This window comes from Dermochelys coriacea, chromosome 8, assembly GCF_009764565.3.
Source record: "Dermochelys coriacea isolate rDerCor1 chromosome 8, rDerCor1.pri.v4, whole genome shotgun sequence".
NCBI classification, from domain to species: Eukaryota; Metazoa; Chordata; order Testudines; family Dermochelyidae; genus Dermochelys; species Dermochelys coriacea.
In genome coordinates this window covers 72,312,866-72,337,664 of record NC_050075.1, presented here as the reverse complement: position 1 = coordinate 72,337,664, position 24,799 = coordinate 72,312,866, and the positions used below count along the sequence as shown (strand labels likewise).

General features: G+C 39.8%; 1 protein-coding gene across 3 annotated transcripts in view; it reads right to left on the bottom strand.

Moving 5' to 3' along the window:
- DPYD (dihydropyrimidine dehydrogenase) overlaps positions 1–24,799 on the bottom strand; it is a 542,721-nt gene that overhangs the window by 299,587 nt on the left and 218,335 nt on the right. The window contains exon 9 of one of the 3 annotated variants that reach the window (XM_043490641.1): positions 19,964–20,568. The exons of the other annotated variants lie outside the window; for them this stretch is intronic. Within the exon in view, the coding sequence (XP_043346576.1) occupies positions 20,333–20,568 (236 nt within the window). The 3' untranslated portion in view covers positions 19,964–20,332. Of the gene's footprint in view, positions 1–19,963; positions 20,569–24,799 lie in introns of those variants that run through there. 3 annotated transcript variants of the gene reach the window in all.

Sequence of the window (24,799 nt, the reverse complement as noted above, 5' to 3'; positions counted from 1 at the left end):
ATGTTAGGCGTCCAGTCACCACCAACCTTCTTGGTGAAAACCGAAATAAAGAAGTCAATAAGCACCTCTGCCATTTCCACATTTTCTGTTATTGTTTCCCCCGCCCCTCATTGAGTAACAGGCCTACCCTGTCCTTGGTCTTCCTATTGCTTCTAATGTATTTGTAGAAAGTTTTCTTGTTACACTTTATGAGTCTAGCTAGTTTGATATCCTTTTATAGACCACCGGACCAGGGGGATGAGGTGGATGAGGCTTTCTTCCGGCAACTCACGGAAGCTACTAGATCGCATGCCCTGATTCTCATGGGTGACTTTAATTTTCCTGATATCTGCTGGGAGAGCAATACAGCGGTGCATAGACAATCCAGGAAGTTTTTGGAAAGCGTAGGGGACAATTTCCTGGTGCAAGTGCTAGGGGAGCCAACTAGGGGGAGCGCTTTTCTTGACCTGCTGCTCACAAACCGGGTAGAATTAGTGGGGGAAGCAAAAGTGGATGGGAATCTGGGAGGCAGTGACCATGAGTTGGTTGAGTTCAGGATCCTGACGCAGGGAAGAAAGGTAAGCAGCAGGATACGGACCCTGGACTTCAGGAAAGCAGACTTTGACTCCCTCAGGGAACAGATGGCCAGGATCCCCTGGGGGACTAACATGAAAGGGAAGGGAGTCCAGGAGAGCTGGCTGTATTTCAAGGAATCCCTGTTGAGGTTACAGGGACAAACCATCCCGATGAGTCGAAAGAATAGTAAATATGGCAGGCGACCAGCTTGGCTTAATGGTGAAATCCTAGCGGATCTTAAACATAAAAAAGAAGCTTACAAGAAGTGGAAGGTTGGACATATGACCAGGGAAGAGTATAAAAATATTGCTCGGGCATGTAGGAAAGATATCAGGAGGGCCAAATCGCACCTGGAGCTGCAGCTAGCAAGAGATGTCAAGAGTAACAAGAAGGGTTTCTTCAGGTATGTTGGCAACAAGAAGAAAGCCAAGGAAAGTGTGGGCCCCTTACTGAATGAGGGAGGCAAGCTAGTGACAGAGGATGTGGAAAAAGCTAATGTACTCAATGCTTTTTTTGCCTCTGTTTTCACTAACAAGGTCAGCTCCCAGACTGCTGTGCTGGGCATCACAAAATGGGGAAGAGATGGCCAGCCCTCTGTAGAGATAGAGGTGGTTAGGGACTATTTAGAAAAGCTGGACGTGCACAAGTCCATGGGGCCGGACGAATTGCATCCGAGAGTGCTGAGGGAATTGGCGGCTGTGATTGCAGAGCCCTTGGCCATTATCTTTGAAAACTCGTGGCGAACAGGGGAAGTCCCGGATGACTGGAAAAAGGCTAATGTAGTGCCCATCTTTAAAAAAGGGAAGAAGGAGGATCCTGGGAACTACAGGCCGGTCAGCCTCACCTCAGTCCCTGGAAAAATCATGGAGCAGGTCCTCAAAGAATCAATCCTGAAGCACTTAGAGGAGAGGAAAGTGATCAGGAACAGTCAGCATGGATTCACCAAGGGAAGGTCATGCCTGACTAATCTAATCGCCTTTTATGATGAGATTACTGGTTCTGTGGATGAAGGGAAAGCAGTGGATGTATTGTTTCTTGACTTTAGCAAAGCTTTTGACACGGTCTCCCACAGCATTCTTGTCAGCAAGTTAAGGAAGTATGGGCTGGATGAATGCACTATAAGGTGGGTAGAAAGCTGGCTAGATTGTCGGGCTCAACGGGTAGTGATCAATGGCTCCGTGTCTAGTTGGCAGCCGGTGTCAAGTGGAGTGCCCCAGGGGTCGGTCCTGGGGCCCGTTTTGTTCAATATCTTCATAAATGATCTGGAGGATGGTGTGGATTGCACTCTCAGCAAATTTGCGGATGATACTAAACTGGGAGGAGTGGTAGATACGCTGGAGGGGAGGGATAGGATACAGAAGGACCTAGACAAATTGGAAGATTGGGCCAAAAGAAATCTGATGAGGTTCAACAAGGACAAAGTGCAGGGTCCTGCACTTAGGACGGAAGAATCCCATGCACTGCTACAGACTAGGGACCGAATGGCTAGGCAGCAGTTCTGCGGAAAAGGGCCTACGGGTTACAGTGGATGAAAAGCTGGATATGAGTCAGCAGTGTGCCCTTGTTGCCAAGAAGGCCAATGGCATTTTGGGATGTATAAGTAGGGGCATAGCGAGCAGATTGAGGGACGTGATCGTTCCCCTCTATTCGACATTGATGAGGCCTCATCTGGAGTACTGTGTCCAGTTTTGGGCCCCACACTACAAGAAGGATGTGGAAAAATTGGATAGAGTCCAACGGAGGGCAACAAAAATGATTAGGGGGCTGGAGCACATGACTTATGAGGAGAGGCTGAGGGAACTGGGATTGTTTTGTCTGCAGAAGAGAAGAATGAGGGGGGATTTGATAGCTGCTTTCAACTACCTGAAAGGAGGTTCCAAAGAGGATGGCTCTAGTCTGTTCTCAGTGGTAGCAGATGACAGAACGAGGAGCAATGGTCTCAAGTTGCAGTGGGGGAGGTTTAGGTTGGATGTTAGGAAAAACTTTTTCATTAGGAGGATGGTGAAGCACTGGAATGGGTTACCTAGGGAGGTGGTGGAATCTCCTTCCTTAGAGGTTTTCAAGGTCTGACCATTTCAAGTTGTTCAAATTTGGTATGTTGTATGTTATCTCTTGAAAGATTTTTGCCTTTGAACTTATTCTAAATTCAGCTTTCATTGATGCCACTGCAATTCTGTTATGTTCAGTACTATTGCACACTGAACGAAGTGTAATGAAGGGGTTTTTTGTTTGTTTGTTTGTTTGTTTGTTTTAAGGGGAAATTAATTGAGGGAAAGATCACCCCTTACCTCTGGAGAGGACTAAGGGAACAGAATGTGAGGTTTACCCACATGGAATTTTCTCCGAAATTGTTTCATTGGGCAGGAAGAGGGAAGAGTTTGAGCAGCTCTTAGTGGAATAGATTGAAGGTCTGGCACCAAAGCCCCACGGGTCTACTCTTCAGGACTTGCTATTTGTGCATATAGAAATGTCATGCTTCTGCATCCCATGTCACCTGCACATTATTTTTACTACTGCTAGTAGTTTTACTGTGACACCTACATTCCCAAATCTGTGGCAGTTACACTTTGTAGTTTGAAGCGTTCAATTAAAGAGGCAGAGATAAAATTGTTTGGGTGCTGGGCATTGAGACTTCTGTTTAATGATCTCTACATGTGAATTTGATATTAAAGTTGGTGTTATTGTTAATTATAACCTTTGCTTGTGATTTACATAGTTTTTAATATTTGGTGTTTTAATTATATGTTTAATGGTAGGTCCTTTCTTGAATTTCACTTAGCAACCTTAATTGTGACTTTATAAAATTTTGAAATAAAAGATATTAACTGGCATGGATAGTTCATATGAAAATTTTTGTCCTTTGGTTGACAAAGTAATGTATCCCGAAGAACAATTCTCTCAGCTTGTGGCTTTTATGGATTATTTTAAAGATATAATGATAAAATAACTAAATATAATGAAAATGCTATACAAGAGATAGAAGAGGAGAGGTAAGAAATGGAGGACACTATCTCTGACAAAGATAAGCAAGAATGGAGGAAAAATGCAAATGAATAGTTCCTCTCTAAATATACTAGGTCTATAAACTCTGAAAGAAGTTTTCATAAAAAATCAGATTATTTCACCAGTACCAGAAAACAAACAAACAAAAACAGTGCAATAGTTTTCCACAGTAGTTCTTCATGCCAAGTAATGTATAATCTTGATCCTGCAAAAGGATCCATTCATGCAAACACTCTGTTACAGAGTGCTATTGATTTCATTAGGGACACCACAGGGGTTTAGGGCTCCATGTGCTTGGACTTTTTAAAAGTGTAGGGCCTATGAGTTCAATCTAGAATAAGTACCTCACTGGTATCTGAAATAATCATTTCTGATGATATACAAATATATCAGCATACAATTGTACTGACTTTAATATGAAAACTCATTCCAAATTAATCCTCACTAATTAATATGGAAACAAGTACCTAATGGATATAGAGAGGGATGATTTTATTTTTTAAGGACAAAAATAAAACAAATCATAGCAAGCAAACCACAGTAAGTACTATATTAACTGGTAAATGGCACCAGCAACTCAATGAAAATAAATATTCAATAGTACACTTAGGAGAAAAGAATAAAAAATTACTCTATGCAAGTAAAGCTGGTAGAAATTTTTACAAAAAAATAAAAATTGACCAATTTTGTACAGATTTTTATTTCCATTTTTCAACCAGCTGTAATAATAGCACATTGCCCAGGAGAGAGATTCAGGAGATAATTAAACTTTAGGTGCAATTATTTACCTATGTTATAAATATTATACACCTATTTTATACACCAAATTAAGTAGATAGGTTTGCTTTTAGTATTAAAAGATCTCCACACATTTCATTCATATAACACATTTTACTCACTTTCCAGGGAAGATGATCTTGGAAAATGTAGCCAAAATAGTTACATAAGCCTTCTGCATTACATTTTCATTACTTCAATTTTTGTTTGTTTCTAAGTATTACTTATGTTTTTCAGTGTTAATTTTTTGCATGCACATAATTCTATTTTTTCTCTTGTTGCATGGTGCTATATCCAACTTTTCTTTCACTGACCCCACAAAGATTTATGCTCATATTTAACTTATGCACTGTAAGTCCCATTAAAATCAATGGGACTACTCACAGTGAATAAAGTTAAGCATGTGCATAAACATCTTTGTGGGATTGGGGCCTAAGGTGGTGGGGTTTGGTTTGGCTTGGCTTGTGTTTACATGCATAGGTTTCAGTTCCTACAACTGCTCCCACATTTCTTAAGACTTCATCCCTAATTATGAGTGTGGAGATCTACTATGAGCCGCTGATTTTGTCCTATATGTTGGTATGGCAGCAAACAAAGTAGGAGGCTTTGCTTTGCATACAGAATTTTGAGGCAGATTTTGCAGGAAATAGGTATGCTTTTCAGTGTACAAGCAACAACAGGACATGGTCATTAGTCTCCTTCCCCACCCCATATCCCTCAATGCCACTGGTTGTTAACACGTAGGGTTTTTCAGGGGTAGAGTAAAAAAATCAAAAAGACATACTGCACTCCTGTCACTACACTGGTCAGTGGGCAACAAAAGACAGCCATCTAAATTAGTAGCATTTTAGAACCATAAATGTCTGATTAACTGAATCAACAAAGAGTTCATAAGCAAATAAATGTTTGATTTAAACATGAGGGGACAAATCCCGCAGTTCTCACTCAAACAGCACATCCGGCCTGAGGATACTACAAGCACAAAATGAAAGTTTGTGAACAATTATTTCACATGAGCTGCAGGAGGTATTTAGCTATAAAGATTTATTAATTTACTGGCACTTAATGTGTGCTACATGAGCACTTTCCACACAAACAGGAGGACAACATTCCTGGAGAAGCTTACCATGTAAACCCATATATATTCAAAGGGATATGAGATGAGATGAAGAATGAAAGATGATCATCACAGACATGCAGAAAGAGAGAAAAAGATACAAGGATGTAGTTTAATTAGGCTTCAACTTCATTGGTATATCTCATCTGGGACCTACACAACAGTGGCAGCCCTCCACTGTAAGAACTACCAGCTCCCCACTCCCAATCCATTGCTGGAATCCCACTGCCCTCCCCTTGTAAGAGGGTTAATGGGCTGGGGAGAAGAGGTTGTCTCCTCACTGTAGCTGACACTAGCAACTCTAACCCTATTCCTCAGCTTCTTTAGAGGATGCCTTCCACTAAGTCGACTTCCAATTTTAATTTATCAGGGATCTAGACTCGCTATGGATCAAGCACCTGCACTGGACACCTGCCACCAAGAGATGACAGCAATTAGCTTGTCTGACTCCCCCAATTTATTTAGATAGGGCTTTGGAATTTATATATCTGCATTGGATGGAGTGGAGTGAAAATCTGACACCCTCTCAGTGTCCAAAAAAACCCAAAAAACAAAAAAAACCCCACACAACTAAGGGCTGGTAAGCTGAGTCATAGTACTACAAAAGTGGGAGAAGGCTAGAATTTGGTCCAACCAAAGAACTACAGACAATGTGGGCACTTCTGGTGCCAGGCCACTGTTCCCGCACTGGGAGGGAATTACCTCAGAATAGGAAATTTCAGTTCATGGCAATGTCAAAGAGCACCGTATTGCTGAGATTTCTTTGATGAAGTGGGATCCCATTTGTTGAGAATTGGAGTGATTGCATAGACAGAACAGCTTGGAAGAAGAACCCAGCATGTTATGCCTACCAATGACAGCATCCAAAGGGGATGGAGGTCAGCAAGTATATATGTGCTAACTTTTCCTGTTTACCGCATCCTTCAGGACACAGGAGCTGATGACTGGATGTGCTGTGTAACAGGAAGCCTTGAGCCAGCCAGGCCTGGTTAAATAGCCCTGCCTGTTCCATAATTAGGTGCCTCCTAGATTGAGATGGTGGGACTAATGGGGTCAGGAATTAGACTGATAAAAGGCCCTCATGGAAAGGGCTGGGAGGACTCAGTGAGAGGAACCAGAGGGAGCTGGTTGGGCTCCTTTGGAAGGCTCTGGGGGTAGGGTCTGCAGGAAGAGGGAAAGCACCCTGGGAGTCTACACTCTATAACAGAGCAAGGAAAGACTTAAATGTAGTCTAGAATGGGCTGAGAACTGAGCCTAGAAGGTGGGCTGAAGGGTAGCCCAAGAGGGACAGAGGAATCGTACGTCTGGACATTTATCTGGACTTTTGTTATCCCAAAAGGGGTTACATTTGTTTAGTGACTTAGCTTGGTTTATCATGATCAAGACCACTTCTCCAACAGCCATACTAAAACCTGATACCAAGGTTCTGTTAATCCAGTATCCTCCTGCAAAGTATACAGCCCAGTAAACAACCCAAATTAGCCTATGATGTCAATTTACCCATGGTACCAAGGACTCTAGTGTCAAATTCGAAGAAGGCTCACTCATGTCCTCAAGTGGAGTTGAAGTGAATTCCTTCATGCTTTCAAAGTGCTTTTAGCATTGTATTAAGACAGAACTGGTCAAGAAATGAGGTTCCAGAGGTCGATCCACACCTGAAAAGGCTCCTTGCTGGTTTCCTGCACCAACTCTCAAATTCTTCCCACCTCATACTCTGAGTGACTTGAAAAACAGACAGTTACCAACATGGACCATTTCACCTTTCAGGCCCAACTCTCATCCAATCCTCCTTTAAAGAAAAGCTATTGCACTGCTTCAGATATGGTCCAAAACTCAATAAATCTCCATCTCTTAATATATCCTTAATAATACATTTACTCTGGCCATGACTGAGGAGACAGTCAATAGCAAAGAGAAAGGGTACCACCCAGGGTGTGAAAATTAAGATGGTCATGCTTGTATTCATGCAAATTAATCTTCCTGGATGCCTCAGCCTTCCTCGCCAGTTTACAGTGAGCAGAGACACCAAACTCAGGCACATGTAACTGCAACAGGCTGCTCTGTTACTTCCTCACAGCTTTTTTTTTTCTCCTGTTACTCCAGGCATGAGAGAGGGGGGCTCCAGCCAGGAAGACAGGGTTTAAATACCCTCCTTCAGGCGTACAGCTGCCAATGGCCTACCTGAGCCCCACCAGCCAGCCCACCAGCTGAATAAGTACAGTGAAAAGCTATTAAGAAGAAACATCAAGAGGACTGAAGGAAAATAAAGAACAGACTTTCTTTCAGGTTGGTTTGTTTGAGAGATGTTTTATAACCTTTGGACCGAATTTCTCGTTATATTAAAAAGAAAAGTAATGTTTTGAAATGGCAAAGATGGAGAATCACAGAACTTGTAAAATTCAGAAGGGGGGCAATAAGAATATTATAATGTATTTTATACGTAACATAATTGCTGATATTTTGGATAATAAATACCCTTGAAATTAAGATCTGAATTACACATAAATATAGTCATAGGGCTGTGCTTCAAAAATCTCAAACTCATGCTCTATTTTCATCTAACAGTGAAGCCAAGAGTGAATAACCACAAGCCCATGTAACTCTTCTACAGTAAGAATAACTAATATATGAGGGAGTGAAATGAAAAGAGCTGGCAATGCATTTCCCCCCCAGCATATCAAGCAGGTTTTCATAAGGAAGCAATGGTCATCAATCACTACCTCATTACCAACCTGTCATCTGGGCTTAGGCTAAATGTATTCTGGCTTGCTGCCATACTAAATGTTCAATGAAACATCCTTAAGGCTCTCTACAAGTTCAGCTGAAGTCGCACATGCTATACATCAAAGAGGAACATTAGTGTTATCATAGCTTAATAAATACTGCCATTCTGGCAATGTAATCCTATGTTCTAGAGCTATCTACCATTCCCAATATTATACTGCTTAAGTAAACAATCTTGCTGTCCTGTGTTAAGTTTATTTAGTGAAAATGCATGCACAGATAATTAGTCATATTGTTATAGATATGCTTCCATCCCTGCTGAAGAACAAACGCGAGCAAAACTAGCATAGTATTTTAAAGCACACAAAGTTTATCCTGAAATGTTTGTTCATAATGTATGCATATTATAATTTATTACCCAGGATTTATGTTTTTGCTTGGCCAGGAAATTGTGATGAGAGTCAAGTAGCCCCAAATATCATCAGTCTTTTTCAAAAAATCATATTGACTTAAATATTGGCCTATTGTACAGGTGTGAGAATGAAACACAGTAACTGAGGCTGTGTCAGCATTTCTGATACAAGGTGAAAAGATTGCAATTATTTACTGCTGGCATAATCCTTACTTTTGTGAGTAATTCCATTGACTTCAATGAGAATACTCACAGAAGTGAGGTTACTTAAGTGCATATATGCTTGTAGGAGTAAGTCCTACATCTGTTTTATTGTCAGGTTAAAATGTCATTAAAAATGCATCTAGATTCAAATATGACAGAAGTTTCAGACAAAATATGCATTAAGCCCCCCACTCTCCACCCCCAATGTAGAAAGAGTTTGGCTATTGATAAAATATTCTAATGTTAAAAGCAGTTCAGGAAGCTTTTTTGCACTCTTATGATTTAAAACAACCACAACTTTGATTTAAAATATTCAATTTGGCATGTGATTAGGCCATAATGTTGTATAATTAAAATGTGAAAAGTGACTCCAACATGTGTTCAGTCATAGTTTTTCCAAATTATTTAGATTCTTTATAGTGATTTTAAATGTGATGACGCTGTATAGATTTTTTTCAAAAAGGTACTCAAAGACAAGCTAAAAAAATCAATGCCATATTTGCAAGTCTCATTAGATCCTCACAAAACCAAGATCTTTTCATAGGGCCACAGCATTCAACATTTCTATGCCTAACCCTCCCAACCCGAACCTAGCATAAGTAGTTGTTGCAAAAAGTTAACAAGCCTGAGTTCAGTGGGAGGGTATAATCATTAAGAACAATAAAAAACAGACATTTAAGGGCCCACCAATTGAATAAAATAGGTCTAGAATTTATTCTGAAGTGTTTGAAATTGAAACATTATTGAATAGATGGTAGAAAGACTGAGTGTTTTATGAAGCCCCCAAGATTATTTACTATAAAGGTATTTTTGCTCCATTGAATGAATAAACATCATAATTGTCTCATAAAAGGTGATTTCTTTCAGCTATCCACTGCAACAAGGTGGCTTTCTTTTTTCTTAAAGAAAAACAAAATTGCTACCTCATGAGTGTGTACCATGTGCATGCAGGTTGTGCTGAGCTGTGTCTATCACAGAGATAAAGCAGAGATTACTTTGCCTCACAAACGCACCATTTAAAATAATCATAACATCTCCTCTTCTCCATTTAGGCCCTAAACCTGCTGCTAAACCACATGAGGTGACCCTTAAATTCCATGGAGCCCCACTGACTTTAATGGGGATTCTTGCAGTCAGACTGGCCCACACATGCACTTTTCTTCTTCTCCTGCACACTGACTCCCAGTCTGCAGGTGAAGTATTTAGACTCTGGAGATCTAGCAGGAGAAACAAGATCGAAGTCAAGGACCCCTTACTCAAGAACCACGCCTTCAGACCCTTTATATTTAAACCAAGGGCCTATTAGCACAAGCATATCTGCTGATGACATCTGGTGCAGAATCACAAAAGTCAAGAGGGGGGTCTTGCAGGTATAGAAACCCCAGACTGTTAGGCCTTTATAGGTTAAATCTGGAATTTTAAATTGCATTGGGAAAACAAACTGGAAGCCAGTCAGTTCTTGAACGCAGGGAACACCAAGTATTTTAAACACATTACTTAATTAAATTCAACACCACACTATGAGATAGGCAAGTATTATATTAGTTTTACATATAACTGGGACAAAGAGATTAAGTGACTTGCCTGAAGTCACAAACTCTGTCTGTGGCAGAGCTAACAATAAAATCCAAGGCTCTTTACTTATTGTGCCCTATTCTGACACATCCTCCTAAGCATAAACAATTTTAAAAGGGGAGAATAAAATCTATGTAAAAGGTAAGTATGATTTATCTTCCTTTCTTCCTTCAGACTGAAATGCAAATTTCCTAGCTCTAAGTCTTAACCCTAGATCAGGGGTGGGCAAACTACAGCCTGCGGGCCGGATCCGGTCCCTCAGGGCTTTGGATCCGGCCCGCGAGATTGCCACCCGTGGCGCCGCAGGCCCTGCTCCGCTCCAGGTAAAAGCGGCGCCGGGCTGGAACCTGTACCCCGAACTTCTCCTGCCCCCTGCACCCCAACTCCCTGCCCTGAGCCCCCTGCCTGCACCACAACCCCCTGCCGCACCCCACACCCCAACCCCCTGCCCTGAGCCCCCTCCCGCACTCTGCACCCCCTCCTGCACCCCGACCCCCTGCCCCAGCCCTACATTCGTGGCCCTGCATGCAATTTCCCCACCCAGATGTGGCCCTTGGGCCAAAAAGTTTGCCCACCATTCTTTCTGACATAGAGACTGTGGATATCTTAAGCCTATCATGGCCCCACCTCCTTTCTTCTACTTTGGGAGCAGCATCAGGCCCTCAGAGCAACAGCTTCTTCTAGACCACTTTGGCACCATCCCAATTCTTATAGCTCCCCAGTTACTCTTATGTTAAAATCATCCTTGGGTACTTAAGGAACTAGCTAAAGCAACCTTGGAACATTTAGCAATTATCTTTGAAAAGAGAAGATAGGTGAGAAGGGCAATCATAGTACCTATCTTTAAAAGGGGGGAAAACAGAGGACCCAAGCAATAATGGACCAGTCAGTCTAACTTTGATACATGGAAAGATATTAAATAATCAATTTGTAAGCAGCTAGAAGATAATAGTGTTATAGGATAATAGCTAACATGGATTTGTCAAGAGGAAATCATGCTAAAACAACTTATTTTCCCTCTGGCTTAGTGGAAAGAGGGGAAGCAGTAGAAATGATATACTCTGGTTTTAGGAAGGCTTTTGACAGTCCCACATAACATTCTAATAAGCAGACTAGGGAAATGTGGTCTAGATGGAATTATAATAAAGTAGGTGCACAACTGGTTTAAAGATCATATTCAAATAGTAGTTATTAATGGTTCCCTGTCAGACTGGGAGGATGCATATAGTGGGGTTCCACAGATCTGGTACTATTTAATATTTTCATTAATTATTTGGATGATGATGTGGAATGTATGCTTATAAAATTTGCAGATGACACCAACCTGGGAGAATTTGCAAGTACTTTGGAGGACAGAATTACAATTAAATACAACCTGGACAAATTAGAGAATTAGTCTGAAATCAACAGAGACAAGTACAAAGAATTACACTTAGAGAGGAAAAATAATCAAATACGGAACTACAAAATGGGGAATAATTGGCTAGGCAGTAGTACTGCTGAAAAGGATCTGGGGCTTATAGTGGGATCACAATTTAACGTGAATCAACAGTGTAAAAAAAAGGCTAATTTCATTTTGGGGTGTATTAACAGAAGAGTTGTATGTAAGATACTGGAGGTAATTGTCCTGCTTTGCTCAGCACTGGTGAGGTCTCAGCTGGAGTACTTTGTCCAATTCTGGCCACTATAATCTAGGAAAGAAATGCACAAACTGGAGAGAGTTCAGAGGAATCTTTTTTATCAAAAATGATAAAAGATTTAGAAAATCTCACCTATGAGGAAAGGTTAAAAAAACTGGACATGTTTGCTGTTGTGTAAAGAAGACTGAGGGGGACCTAATAGTCTTCAAATATGTTAAGGACTTTTATAAAGAGGACTGTGATCACTTGTTTCATGTCCACTGGAAGTAGGAAAAGAAGTAACAGGCTTAATCTGCAGCAAGGGAGATTTAGGCTAGATATTAGAAAAAAAATTCTTTGCTAACCATAAGGATAGATAAGAATTGCAATAGACTTCCAAGGTCCTTTTGTGCTGACCCCGTGCTTTTCCTAGTCTTTGCTTCTGATGTCTTCAACTTGGTTCTTAAATTAAATTATAGGAACAACTGCATGGCACTGCTGTAAACTATGACTATCTAATTCATCTCTTTCCAAAATTTACAAGTGTTAGGGTACTGCCAGAGCTCAGAAGACTTTAGTGTTCAGTAGTTATTCCATATGAACACCGGCTGCAGAAATACTCCCCAAACCTCATTGTTGGCATAATACTATAATTGCACTCAACTTGTAGGTTGAAAGGTCACTACTTCAGCATACTCAGGTTGCGGCTTTCATTTTAAATGAAAGGCACTGTTATCACTGATGGAGTGCTACTTTGTCAAATCCTGGGACAGTAAAACCAGATGTCCATTGCTCTCATAATTGCTTAAACTAAGTAGAACATCTTAAGAAAATTACTTCTAATGCCTAGGGAGAAGAGAAACCAACTTTGACATGAACTTATGCTTATACCTCAAAGCTGAGAGGTATAACTCATGGAACCCAAAGAAGTGGCTGAAGGCATGGACTGAGGAAAGATGAAGTTCCTCTTTTATTTTTATATTTATAAATATGCAGCATATTACAGATGTCATAAAAGGAGAATCGAACATGAAAAGGCCTTTTTTCCCCTATCCTATTTGACTCCCACTGGAGAGGAACCTGTAAGAATAGAACAGCGTGAGGAGAAAAGCAGCTATAAGTCTGTTTGGAGAAAATAAGGACTAGGAATTATAAATCTAACAGGTCACAAACAAAATTTTCCTAAAAATAATTCTCCCTAAATACCCAAACATACTGCAATCAATGTTCACTGGTAAGTCATTCTGCTAACGAAACTCTAAACCCTATAGCCCTTCAACAGGTCAATATAGAGAGGGTATGTGTGACATTACAATCCATATTCTTTATGGAAATATGGTTATAATATGGATATGACATAACAGACATACTTTATGCAAGATGGGTCTTGTCAGGTATCACTGGAAAGGTTATGATTTACTGAATGCGATTATCCAATTTATATGCATGTATCATTTCTGTATCTAAAGTTAGGAATATGGACTATGTAACAATTACAACTGGGTGTGTATTGGAAAGACACTCACCAGACGACAGACCATCAGATTTGATGGGCCATAAGGAAGGAACAAGACCATGAAGATACTAATGTCTCTCCCTCCTGGGAGGCATCTGGGTACTACTATGTCACGTGATCTTATCACCTGGTACTAAATATTATCTGGGACTTCTTGTAACTTTCCACTGAAAGGGAAGGGGGGGTCAAATTTGGGAAACAAAGGATTCCCACCTTATGTAAATCTTATCTAAGGGTGGAGAGGAAGGCAAACGGGACTCCTCCTCTCCATGGCCTGTCTGTCCAAGAAGAAAGACTGCTAAAGTGCTAAAGACACCTGAACGGAAGGCAAGGGGGGAGACCATACTGAGACAGGGGTCCAGTCTGAAAAGAAATATAACTGGAAGTTTAAACCACAGAAACTTTGCAACCTGCCTAAAATAACATTTAGGATAAGAAACTATATTTTGTAAGCTGCTTCTTAAGTATATTGAACTTAGCTTGCGTATTTTGTTTTATTTGCTCAGTAATCTGCTCTGTTCTATCTGTTATCGCTTATATTCACTTAAAATTCACCTTTTGTAGTTGTTAAACTTATTTCTTGTTTATAATATAACCCTGTGTGTACAATTTATAATTGGGTGGAGGGTAAGAGGTTGAGCATACCGTCCTCCACATTGAGGAGGAGGCGGATTTCACAATATATCTTTGAGTCTGCACTCCAAGGGAGGTGGACACCTGAGTGCTGGAGCAAATCTCTTAAATTGAGCCTTCCCAGAACTGATCTCAGTGTGTGTTTCGTTCTGCAGTTGGGTGTGGCTCTGCCTGTGTGGGTGTTGGAGAAGGCTTAATAGCTTGGCTTAGCAGGACAGGTGCCCAGGCTGGCATAACAGGCAGGCTCAGTGGTATCTCAACACATCAGGTGGCACCTTAAGGAGGGCAACCTGTCACAGTATGTAATATTTATAAAAGGACACATTCTTTGTAAACGTAATCAGATTTTTCACCCAACCATTTTGTCCTTTTCCATGAAGATCTGTCTCTGCAACTGTTCAGCCCACTGTCCAGCTACCAGTTCACCCCAATGCAAGAGATCAGCGCCGTGCCCTCATAAAAAATATTTCAAACACTCATTCTTGACACAGCACTAGATGATGCCCTTGTTTTATTTGTCTGAGCAGAAGAGCGAGAGGGATTAAGTCCACTGCTCAACTGAGTGAGACCTATCCAAATATTGGGTATGGGTTTGCTGTGGAGTGCAGACCGTGGTCTCTGAATACTTCCTGTTTGGAGCAAGTAGGCAGAGCCTTGGTCTGCTCCCAGTCACTAGCCAGGCACGAGGAGCAGAAGTACGCTCCACCATTTCAAGCACTGGAGCAACTTTTCTCCCAGGGGAAAAGAAGTAGAATTTGTGCCTCGGCAGGGGCATCTCTGAAGCATACTGCCTTCCAAACAACTTCTGAGATGGTATGGTTTATCTAGCATCCCTTGCCCAGTGCTCAGTCTAGGCATGATCTACCCCTTAAGGGCTGACTGAACTAGACAATAAAAACATAGCTTTGTGCCCCTCCCCCCCAAGAGAAACATATTAAAAATTACTGTATGGACAAAATAAACTCCTATATAGCAATGAGACACAATAGGGTTTTCATTAGTGGGTAACAATGCAAACATTGGCTGAATGATGAAGCACAAGACTGAGAAAGCTTACCCCACAGCTGAACCTAAATGTTTGTTCTAAATCTCGCCTCTTTGGTCACGAAACTGAATGAGGAGCATTAATATAGTTCCTGCTTCACCCTACAAAAAAACATTCTGGGTGTAATTTAAAGCAGTTCACTCAGTTCTATAACGCTGTTGAGCACTGTGGTTGGGCTAGAGGAAGATGTTTCTTTTCATCACTGCCAAAATCTCTCCCCCAAATAAAGGCTAAATGACTAAAATAACTAAGCCCAAAGGATGAAGTTCAAACTGGTGCAGCTGCCCAGTGCATTGCCATTTTTGGAAGTACAGGCCAGCCTTGTGGAGGTGGGAGATCTGAAACATCCTGTGCTTTATAGAAGAAGGCTCCATGACAGCTCTTAATAGGCCAATGTGGAAGGATCCCAGTAGGGACAGGCCGAGGAAAGGACACTGGATCTGAGCTTGCACAACAGGGAGAGTGTGGAAAGGATCAGGCTACTATTCCAGCCCATAGCCTGAAACAGCATCAGTGGAAGAGACTAATCCTAGGGTTAAGGGAAGTGAAACCCACATGTCCCAGCCCCTGCTCAATTCCACACATGCAGTCCATTTAGTATAGCTTTGTGCAGGGAGAGCAGAATTTCACCCTTACTGAAACGCACAGTATTTTTTCCAATTTTTAATTACTTGTTTTCTTAAAATAAATTGAGAATAAGCAACTACATTAATGAAACAGTAGGATTAAATTACACAAAAGTCAGGACAACTGGAGTTAAGGTTCCTTTAATCTCTTCTTTTGTATGCACATACTGCATTAGGAAATCTCATTAGTTGATCTCCCAGCTTATCCACGGGAAAGCCCTGTAGACATTTAAAGTTAAAGCAAAAGGTGCCACATAAATATAAATCAGCACAAAATTAAACCTATTAGCATAGTCTTCCTGGAAGAGCAATGTATCACTTGAATTATATCATAGTATATTTTTTGTCATGAAATAAGGTAGCATGCACATTGTAATAATGGGTCTGATTCTCCCTTCTTACCAGTTTAACATCAGTATAACTTTATTGACTTCAGTGAACCTCTGATTTATCTGAGCCTTAGAAGACACTCAGGCCCAATCATGTAGCAAGCATACTGTGTTGTAACACATCCACAAAAAGATAGAGCAAAGGTTGCTGTGAACCCTAAGTCTGAGTTTTCCTGACTTCAACCTTAATATTACATCAGTGCAGTTTCTCACTTCTAATATATTTTTTAAAAGAGAAGCTTTTTTGTCCATATGTGTAATTTCAGTAGTTGTATATAATGCAAAATATGAACATTTAAGGGAAGTTACACCACATTAAGTTTAACCCTCATTTCTGTCTTGGATGATAGATGCAAGAATTCCAACTGAGTTGATTTTATGAACCAGTTAAATGATTTGTATTCAGAACAACATTAAAAATCCCCATGACAAAGTGTACTTGAACAAAAATATTCTGCTTGTGACACATCCCTTACAAGTAATGGGTTTTCATTTTTCACATGTTGCATCTCATTTATTTTATTCAGGCACACATAGTTAAATCTGCAAGATATGGCAAGCTTCCAATACCTGTGAAATAATAAATCATTTCTTACAGATGCTTTCACCCGCTGCAAGGCTGCCGCTCATTAATCAAACATTATCAGTTTCGATAAGTGGCCAGTGCTAAACAGGAAAGGCAGTTCGTTTTGAGTTTTGACTTTTATTCACTGGTTAGTCCCTGACCCTTAGTACTACTGGATGCTTGTTACAAATATTGAAACCCCTACCATGCAGCAGATTTTACTACAAGGAATTCTGAAGTGTGTTATAAAAGGAGAAAAAATATTTTTCCTCCTAGGATTAAAGGGAACAAAATCATACTTGTCTTCTAAAACACAGTAAGATCCATTTCAAAACTCGCTTCTCCATCCCATAAGTAATATATGAACATGTAAGCAAAGATATAGTCTGTCACATTTGAAATGCTGTAATAATCCTATATTAGCCACTATGGAAGATGTATCTTTTTCCATTTTAAATTATTAAAACTTCATTTCTAAAAACAGAACCCCTATACCCTTATGAACATAACTCTTTGACAATGCAAAGAAAATGGAACAATGGAAGCAACATGATATCAGATTTATTATTAATTATTGTTATTATTATTGTTATGTTTGCAAACAGTTAGAAATTATTAGATTACTGGCAATTGTTCCTCTTTATAAAATCCCATTTTGCATGATTTTCCTGTCAATTTATTATTTTGACCTTAGCACATAATTTTTCAAATTTGGGGCTAAAAGTTAAGTTTGGGTGGACACCATAATTTGGATGAAGTGAAGGATGGAGGATTATATGTTTTATGACCCATGAGGAACAAACATTTGAAAGCATCACGCAAGCACACATAGTCATGTTTTCTCTGTATGACAATCAGATGATCACAGCTAAACCTAGTTAAATAAAGGACATAAAGCACACTTCTCCACATGCACAGTGGAGCTTAAAAAGTAGTGTATCAGACACACAATTACTTACATCTAACCCTTCCACCTTACTTAATATTTATATTTTCTTTATGTAATTTTTCAAATGTAAAAATATTGTAATGTATTTCTTGACTAAATTCGAAACAATATGGTTAAAATGTATTAAATAAAATGAATTTTCTAATGTTGTAACCATTTTGCTCCCAGGATATGAAAAAGTCATGGTGGGTGAAGTAATACCTTTTATTGGACCAACTTCTGTCACCCATCTTGCCTCTATGAATTTTCTAAAGTATTCATACATTTAACTGCTTCAAACAATATGAACCAAATGTAAACACTAAATTGATTTTCACATTGCATTTAGATGGGCATGTTCTTTCAGAAAGCAGTCAGCATCTTAGAAACAGATAGGAGAGAGTTTTGTGAAACATCTGCAATAGCGATTGTTATGGTAAGTAGTTTCTTGGTAGGAAAGATAAGTAAATAAGAGAATGAAAATCTGTGTAATTTGCAAGTGAATAGGTTAAGGATGCCCAAGGGCAGATCTTTAGTATTTTCTGAAAGTGTCTTAAGATTATTAACAATAAATAAGTTGTTTTGTACATCTGAGCCCAAAAAGCTTCCAATGTCTAGCATTGCTGATATGTATTAAGGAGGTTCCACTAATATCAAGAGGATCAGTGTAGAATCAGAAGAGCAGATTACAATGAATGCCATTAGCAGAAAGATTCCTTGAAAATAAGAATTCCTTTTTTCTGTGAAAAGGGACAAAAATTACTGTTCTCTACAAATAAACTCACACTGCATAGATAAAGAAGTGAAAGCACCCAATATGAATGGGTTTTTGTACAGAGCTCTTTTTCTAATGCAATTCTGTTTCCTTTGTTTTGAGGAGATTTTAAAAAATGTTTGATTCAAGTGTTGTACAAGGACAGTATATTAACTATGTCAAATTTATTGTATTAGAACTGATTTATGGTCAGTTTTGTTTACGGATGTACATCATAATATTGTAATGCCCTTCATATCACAGTAGTGAAAATAAAAATTAACTCAATATGGAAGGAATTTGATAATAGACTGTGTCTTAGATCACACTAAGGTGAAATTCTACTTACTTCCACAGGGCCCACACTCAGGTTCAATGCATTCCTTGAGCCGTCAGCATGGGGCTGAGTGGTGCATATAGGCTTATTTGAGCTTCTGCATTGGTCATTCTAGATTTAAGTACACAATCTAGTGCAGGGGAATTCCTCCGTTAATGGATAGATGTAACTACAGCTTCTTTTTGACACAGCTCATGATGGAGAGATTACTTTAAATTTAAATAGTAGTTAATAGATAAATAACTCTGCTTCCATGTGGACTTTATGGGCATGTTAATGGTCAGTTTGTTTCTAGCTGCTCTCTGATAACAATGGAATAGTATATTCTCTATTCACATCCAGGCTATGTCTAAATTCTGCCATTCTTTCCTTCACAACATCAGCTAAAACTCATCTATGCCTTCAGGTTCAGTCTTGATTATTTCAGCAGCAGCAGCATCTTTGGTCTTCCTGAAGCCCTTCACAACTAAAATGATCTTCCTGGATTTTAATCTCTCAATGGCCCCTCATTCTGCATCCCATAACCTTGAAACTCCAAGCCTGATTCGCCATGGCTCTGCAACTTGTGTTTTTATTTACACTTATTTTATTTTATTTTATTTATTTACTGCGAAGTGGGGAAAACGGCCCTTTATGTCCTCTCTTTCCACGCACTACATGTTTTAGACACACTTTGCTTGTCTGGTCTTGTCTCCCAGTCAATTGCCCCATGCCCCTTCTGATGCACCAGTGATGCCAGCCTTAATACCCAACTGATCTGCTTCTCCCACAGGTATCTCTTTTTTCATGTTGGCTCCTATATGCAGAGCTGAGCTGGCCCATGAGACCACTACTGTCTTCATTAAAAATCCCTCCAGAAAACTCCCTTCTTCTCTAAAGCCTATTGCAAGTGACTTATGATATTGTTTATCTACAACTGTCATCAAAACTGACCAGAACCAGCAAGCTGGACAAGTTTTATCTTGAATAACCAGGTGATCATAGCTCTATTAGCCTCACTTGTCCTGGCACCATCCCTCTCTATCTTTTTCTCTGTCACTCGCTGTGTTATGTCTGAAATTTAGACTGTAAGTTCTTTGGAGGCAGAGTCTGTCTTCTGTGAATACTGTTGGGAGCGATAAAATAACACTGCACAAAACCAAAATAAAGGCATAGAAACAAGAACAAACGGGAAACATTTCCTTAGCCAGCAGAGTCTAATGGCTTAATCCTGCAAGATACACAGTGTTTTTGTCCTTGAATCCAGCAAAGCACCTAAGTGTGTGCTTAACTTTAAGCACGTGTATTACTTTACTGGATCAGCATCAGAGCGCTCAGAGAACAGAACCCTAAGTTATGATACACTGAGGCACCAAGTAACAGCATCTATCACTTCTGAAATACAGCAACCAATGGGAAAAGTCTGGAAGCAATTTCAAATGAAACTGGCTTCCTCGCTCTTCTCTTTCGAAGTGACAAGTTTAGTAGCAAGTGAAGGAAAAAGGAAAAAATGCAAATAGCAAAGGAAAAAGAAAAAAACAGAATGAAGTGAGACAGAAAAACAATTTTACATGCTATTTTTTTCCTCCATAAATCTGTGTTCTGGCCATGGGCCTATGCACCTCATATGCAGATATCATGGCCTCCAAATTTAGTTTATGGATCAGGAGTAAGATGCACACTTTCTTTCTGTAGCACCAGCAAAATGAACATCTGTTCACTTTTTGCCACATAGGTTTGTAGTTGGGTGGGTGGGTGTGAACAGAGCTCTCGTTGTGTAATATTCTTCCCATCTGCACACCAGGTGGCACTGCATAGTTAATCAGAAGATAAGAACAGGCATGAGGAGATTACTTACTTTTGGGGGATAAGATAGTAAATCAATCTCACAACTTTTAAAAAATGAGGTGCATCAGTGCTTGGATTTTTAATTTATTTTTGGTGTGTAATTTTGTTACAATCAATGAGATTATCGGAAGACACCATTGTTTTAATACTATGTTAATTAACAATGAATGACTGCAATTACTGAAGTTCTGTACATGAGGTCTTTGATCTATTCCCTTTGATATATTGATTTAACCCTTGCAGGTAGGACATACTATACAGTATAAAGGGCTCTCTCTTGGATATATTTTGTATGCTCATGTAAAACATTAACTAAATTTGCATTAAATGATATTGCCTCTGGGGAATCTAGAATGTTATAACAGGTGCTCTAGAAATCCAATATCACATTATAAAGGAAGAAATCGTGTTTTTTTACAAACCAAATGTTAACTGTTTCCAAGTGCAACAGAGTATCTTACTGTATGTAAAACTAACAAAACTAGTATGAAATTAGAGAGGGAAAATACCCTGTTAGATAATGAATTATTCACCCCCCTGCAACTACAGGAGTGATTATTTGCTACTGTATATTTTACAGTGTTTTCTCCAGGCAAATTGTAAAAGACTCAAGCAATGGAACTTGCATCACTTCCTTTGGCAGATTTAATTCCTGCTCATTTTCATCTCAAAATGCTTGATCTCACTGTCCTTGCTTTATACCCTATCTCCTTGGACCACCCTAAACAATGATGTTCCTCCTTAGTGTTCACATACTTTGGATTTTTGGTAAGTTCTTTTGGCCCAAGATATAAATATTTAGTGCCAAACTGCGTAACCCATACTCACATGGGTGCCTTACTTACTGAAGTAGTCCAACTGAAGTCAGCATGACTGTTCATCTGAAAAAGGGTGCATTCATGTTAGTAAGGATTGCACAAATGGGCTTTATGTAGGAGTGAACGCCATACTGAAATTCATGCAGTGGCTTTTTTATGTGCTGATGTTTCAAACATGCAACATTTTTATAGAAATATTTTTCTATCAGACTAGATGTTCTAAGGCAAATCAAGTCAACCATTAGCTGACAACTAAATGCTATTAGCTAAAAGGATTCACAAACCAGATTTTTGCTGTTTGCTGATAGAGCCAACATGTTTGGATATGGACTGAAAGAGGTATGAATGTTCATTCTAGTTCTGCTTTGTCAGTTAAAGAAGCATGTTACCTTTTAGGTAATGATATAGAATAAGGGTAAAAATTTTCAAAAGCACCTAATAGACTTAAATGCCATTATAAAAAGTTACTTAGGGATTTAGGATTCTAAGGGTAAGTCTACACTGAATGCTCCTTTCATCAGCGTGTAGAGTACATTCTTGCCTAGCCCCTCTAGCATGGGTATAAAGAGAGGGTAGGCAGAGGCATGGTTTAAGCAAGTAGAATAAAAATATGAATATGTATGTGAGTGCATACCGTGCACACTTTCTACTCATCCAGGCTGCACCTCCCCGTCTACACTTCCATTTTTAGCAGTATAGTGTCCCACTGCCTCCCCACTGTTAAGCCTTTCCCTACCACAGTTAAAGGCTCTGGCAGCTCCCCACTGCTGTAGCTCTTCCCTTCGGCTTCCCCTCTGCCAGAGCCTTTCCTCACAGCAGTGAAAGACTCTGGTAGCAGGGAGCTGCTGAAGCCTTTCCCTGCTGCCTCCCCTCTTCCAGAGCCTTTCACTGGCATGTTGCTACATGCAGCAAGTGTGAGTGCAGTCTGCTTTTCTCTGCAGGATGTAGCTACACATATACTATGTGCTGCCACCAGTGGTTCATAGTGTAAACCTAGCCTTAAGGTATGTCTATCCTGGAACTGGCAGTGTGATTTCCAGCTCAAGCAGAAGTACCTGGAGTAGCCACAGCTGCATGGGAAGCAGAATCGGCTAGCCATTCCACATACATACCTAGAGTTTCAGACAGCATTATACTCAGGTCAGCTAGCCGGTGCTGGTATAGTTGTGACTACACTATTATTTTTAGCACAATAGCTTGGTCAATGCTAGTGTGGGTGTGTTCACCTGAAATGAAAATTACACCTCCAGATCCAGTGTAGACACTCACAGTCTCATTGAAGTCCATGGAACTTAAGTATCTAAGTCACTTTTGAAAATGGGAATTAGGCACTTTTCAAAAATTTTTGCCTAAAGAGATAATCAAAAGTAAAGACTTTCTCTCTCTCTCTCTCTCTCTCTCTCTCTCTCTATTCTTGTGAACTAAAGGAGGGAAGTGTAAATGCTATTTAAAAACCCTAAACTGTAGTGCAGATGTTACAGTCCATCTCTGTAATAAGAGCAGTCTCTGTATAAGTCTGCATAGGAAGGATATGCTCGTATCTTTACTGTTTGCATGTTTTAAAAGTTATTTAACAGTAGTTTAACTGCTGTTAAAATATTTATGCCTTTTCATTTTTATTCAAATAAATATTTGTATACAAAGTAACTGTGTTGTATTCTTTCTTCAAAAGTGACTGTATAATGCTTTCTGAGGTCCTGAAAGAGTCCTGGCCTGCAAATAATTTAGCTGACCTTCAAGAGGAAACGTAATAAAAAAAGAAGTAATCAGTCCAAAAAAGCAACCAAAAGATACAGTAACACAGAACACTCAAGCTGTTCTGTCTCCTTAGGACCTACCGTGATACTTCCCCAGAGTACCCAGGGTTGTGAAGCACCTCGCTACCATCTGCCCTTAGGAGCAAGCCTTGTCTGTGCTTGCCAGGGGTCAGCTAAGAACCCCAGCCACAGACAACACAAGCACTCCCCTCTCTCCCTACAGAGATCCTGCTGTCCCTCATGCAGGTTAGCTATAGGCACACTCCAACCTCCAAGTCGTCCAACCACACCCCTGGAATGTCCAGCCCCTGATCCTCTAAACACTCAGAGAATCCACACGTTCAATTCTCACAAAGGAATTGTACATACCAGGTTATCAATTTCACTTCAGGATCACTGCTCCACTTACACTCACAACACTTATTTATGTTTATAGTGAAAACAAGAATAAGTTTATTTAGCAAAGATTAGTGAGTCAATAAGAAGTAAGTAGGATTAATGGAAACAAAGGGTTACATATAAAATAAAATCATAACACACATTCTAGAGCTTAAACTTAAGTACCAAGATGCTCTCTTATTTAATAAGCTACTGCTTATTAAAAGTCCTTTTAACAGCATTTTGCAATGAGGATGGCTGAGACCCTCCTTTTATGAAATCAAGCTTCTAGCAGTTTGTCTCTCCAGACGAAGGATGTCAGGGTGTATCTCTGCATCCCTAGATATATCAGACCAGTCCTTTGTTCCTAACTTGTAAATAGGGTCCCCTCCACCCATTCACTTTTTCCTATTAATTTCTTTTTCTGAAGTCCCCACAATCTCTTCATTAGCACTTGACTCAGTATGTAAATAGACTTTCATTATAAAAGATCCACAATACACAATAGTCAACTTGGGACATAAGTGTCTTTCACAAAGATTATGAGTTAGCTGTAGCTCACGAAAGCTTATGCTCTAATAAATTTGTTAGTCTCTAAGGTGCCACGGGTACTCCTTTTCTTTTTGCAAATACAGACTAACACGGCTGCTACTCTGAAACCGATGAACATTGTGACACAGACTTTCAGTAGAAATCTTACATGACACAGTTTGTTGAACTAGAATGTAAATACTAGGTCCAGAGGATCCCTGTAAACCTATGCACCCCGTGACCTCTGCCAGTTAGTGCTGACAGGTCCTTGGGTCACACCTACCTCTTGCTGCCCTATACTGCAGTCTTCAAGGGCTATATACGCTGTCTAGTTCATCACCCCATGATCTCTCTCACACAAATGCCAATTCTCTGCTGACCTTGGGTCTCCATAATACTTACACATGGCAGCTACTGATTTGAATTATTTCTTGTAAAGAAATTTCTTGCCAAGTTTTCAAATTGATTTGTAAACTTGGTCACAGAAATTCTGCTTGTGTATCTCTCTGCATAAGCAAAGCTTGCACTATGCAGGTAACTGAGTCTTACTATCTCATCCCAATGGGTAAAATAAGAGTTTTCTGTCCATAAATTCAGAGACCCACTTGCAAACTTAACCATAAAAGTGTAACTGAAAGATTTAATTCATCTTGGTTAGGTTTTAAAAACAGTAGAGGAAATGTTAAAAGTTAAAACCCATTGCTAGCAG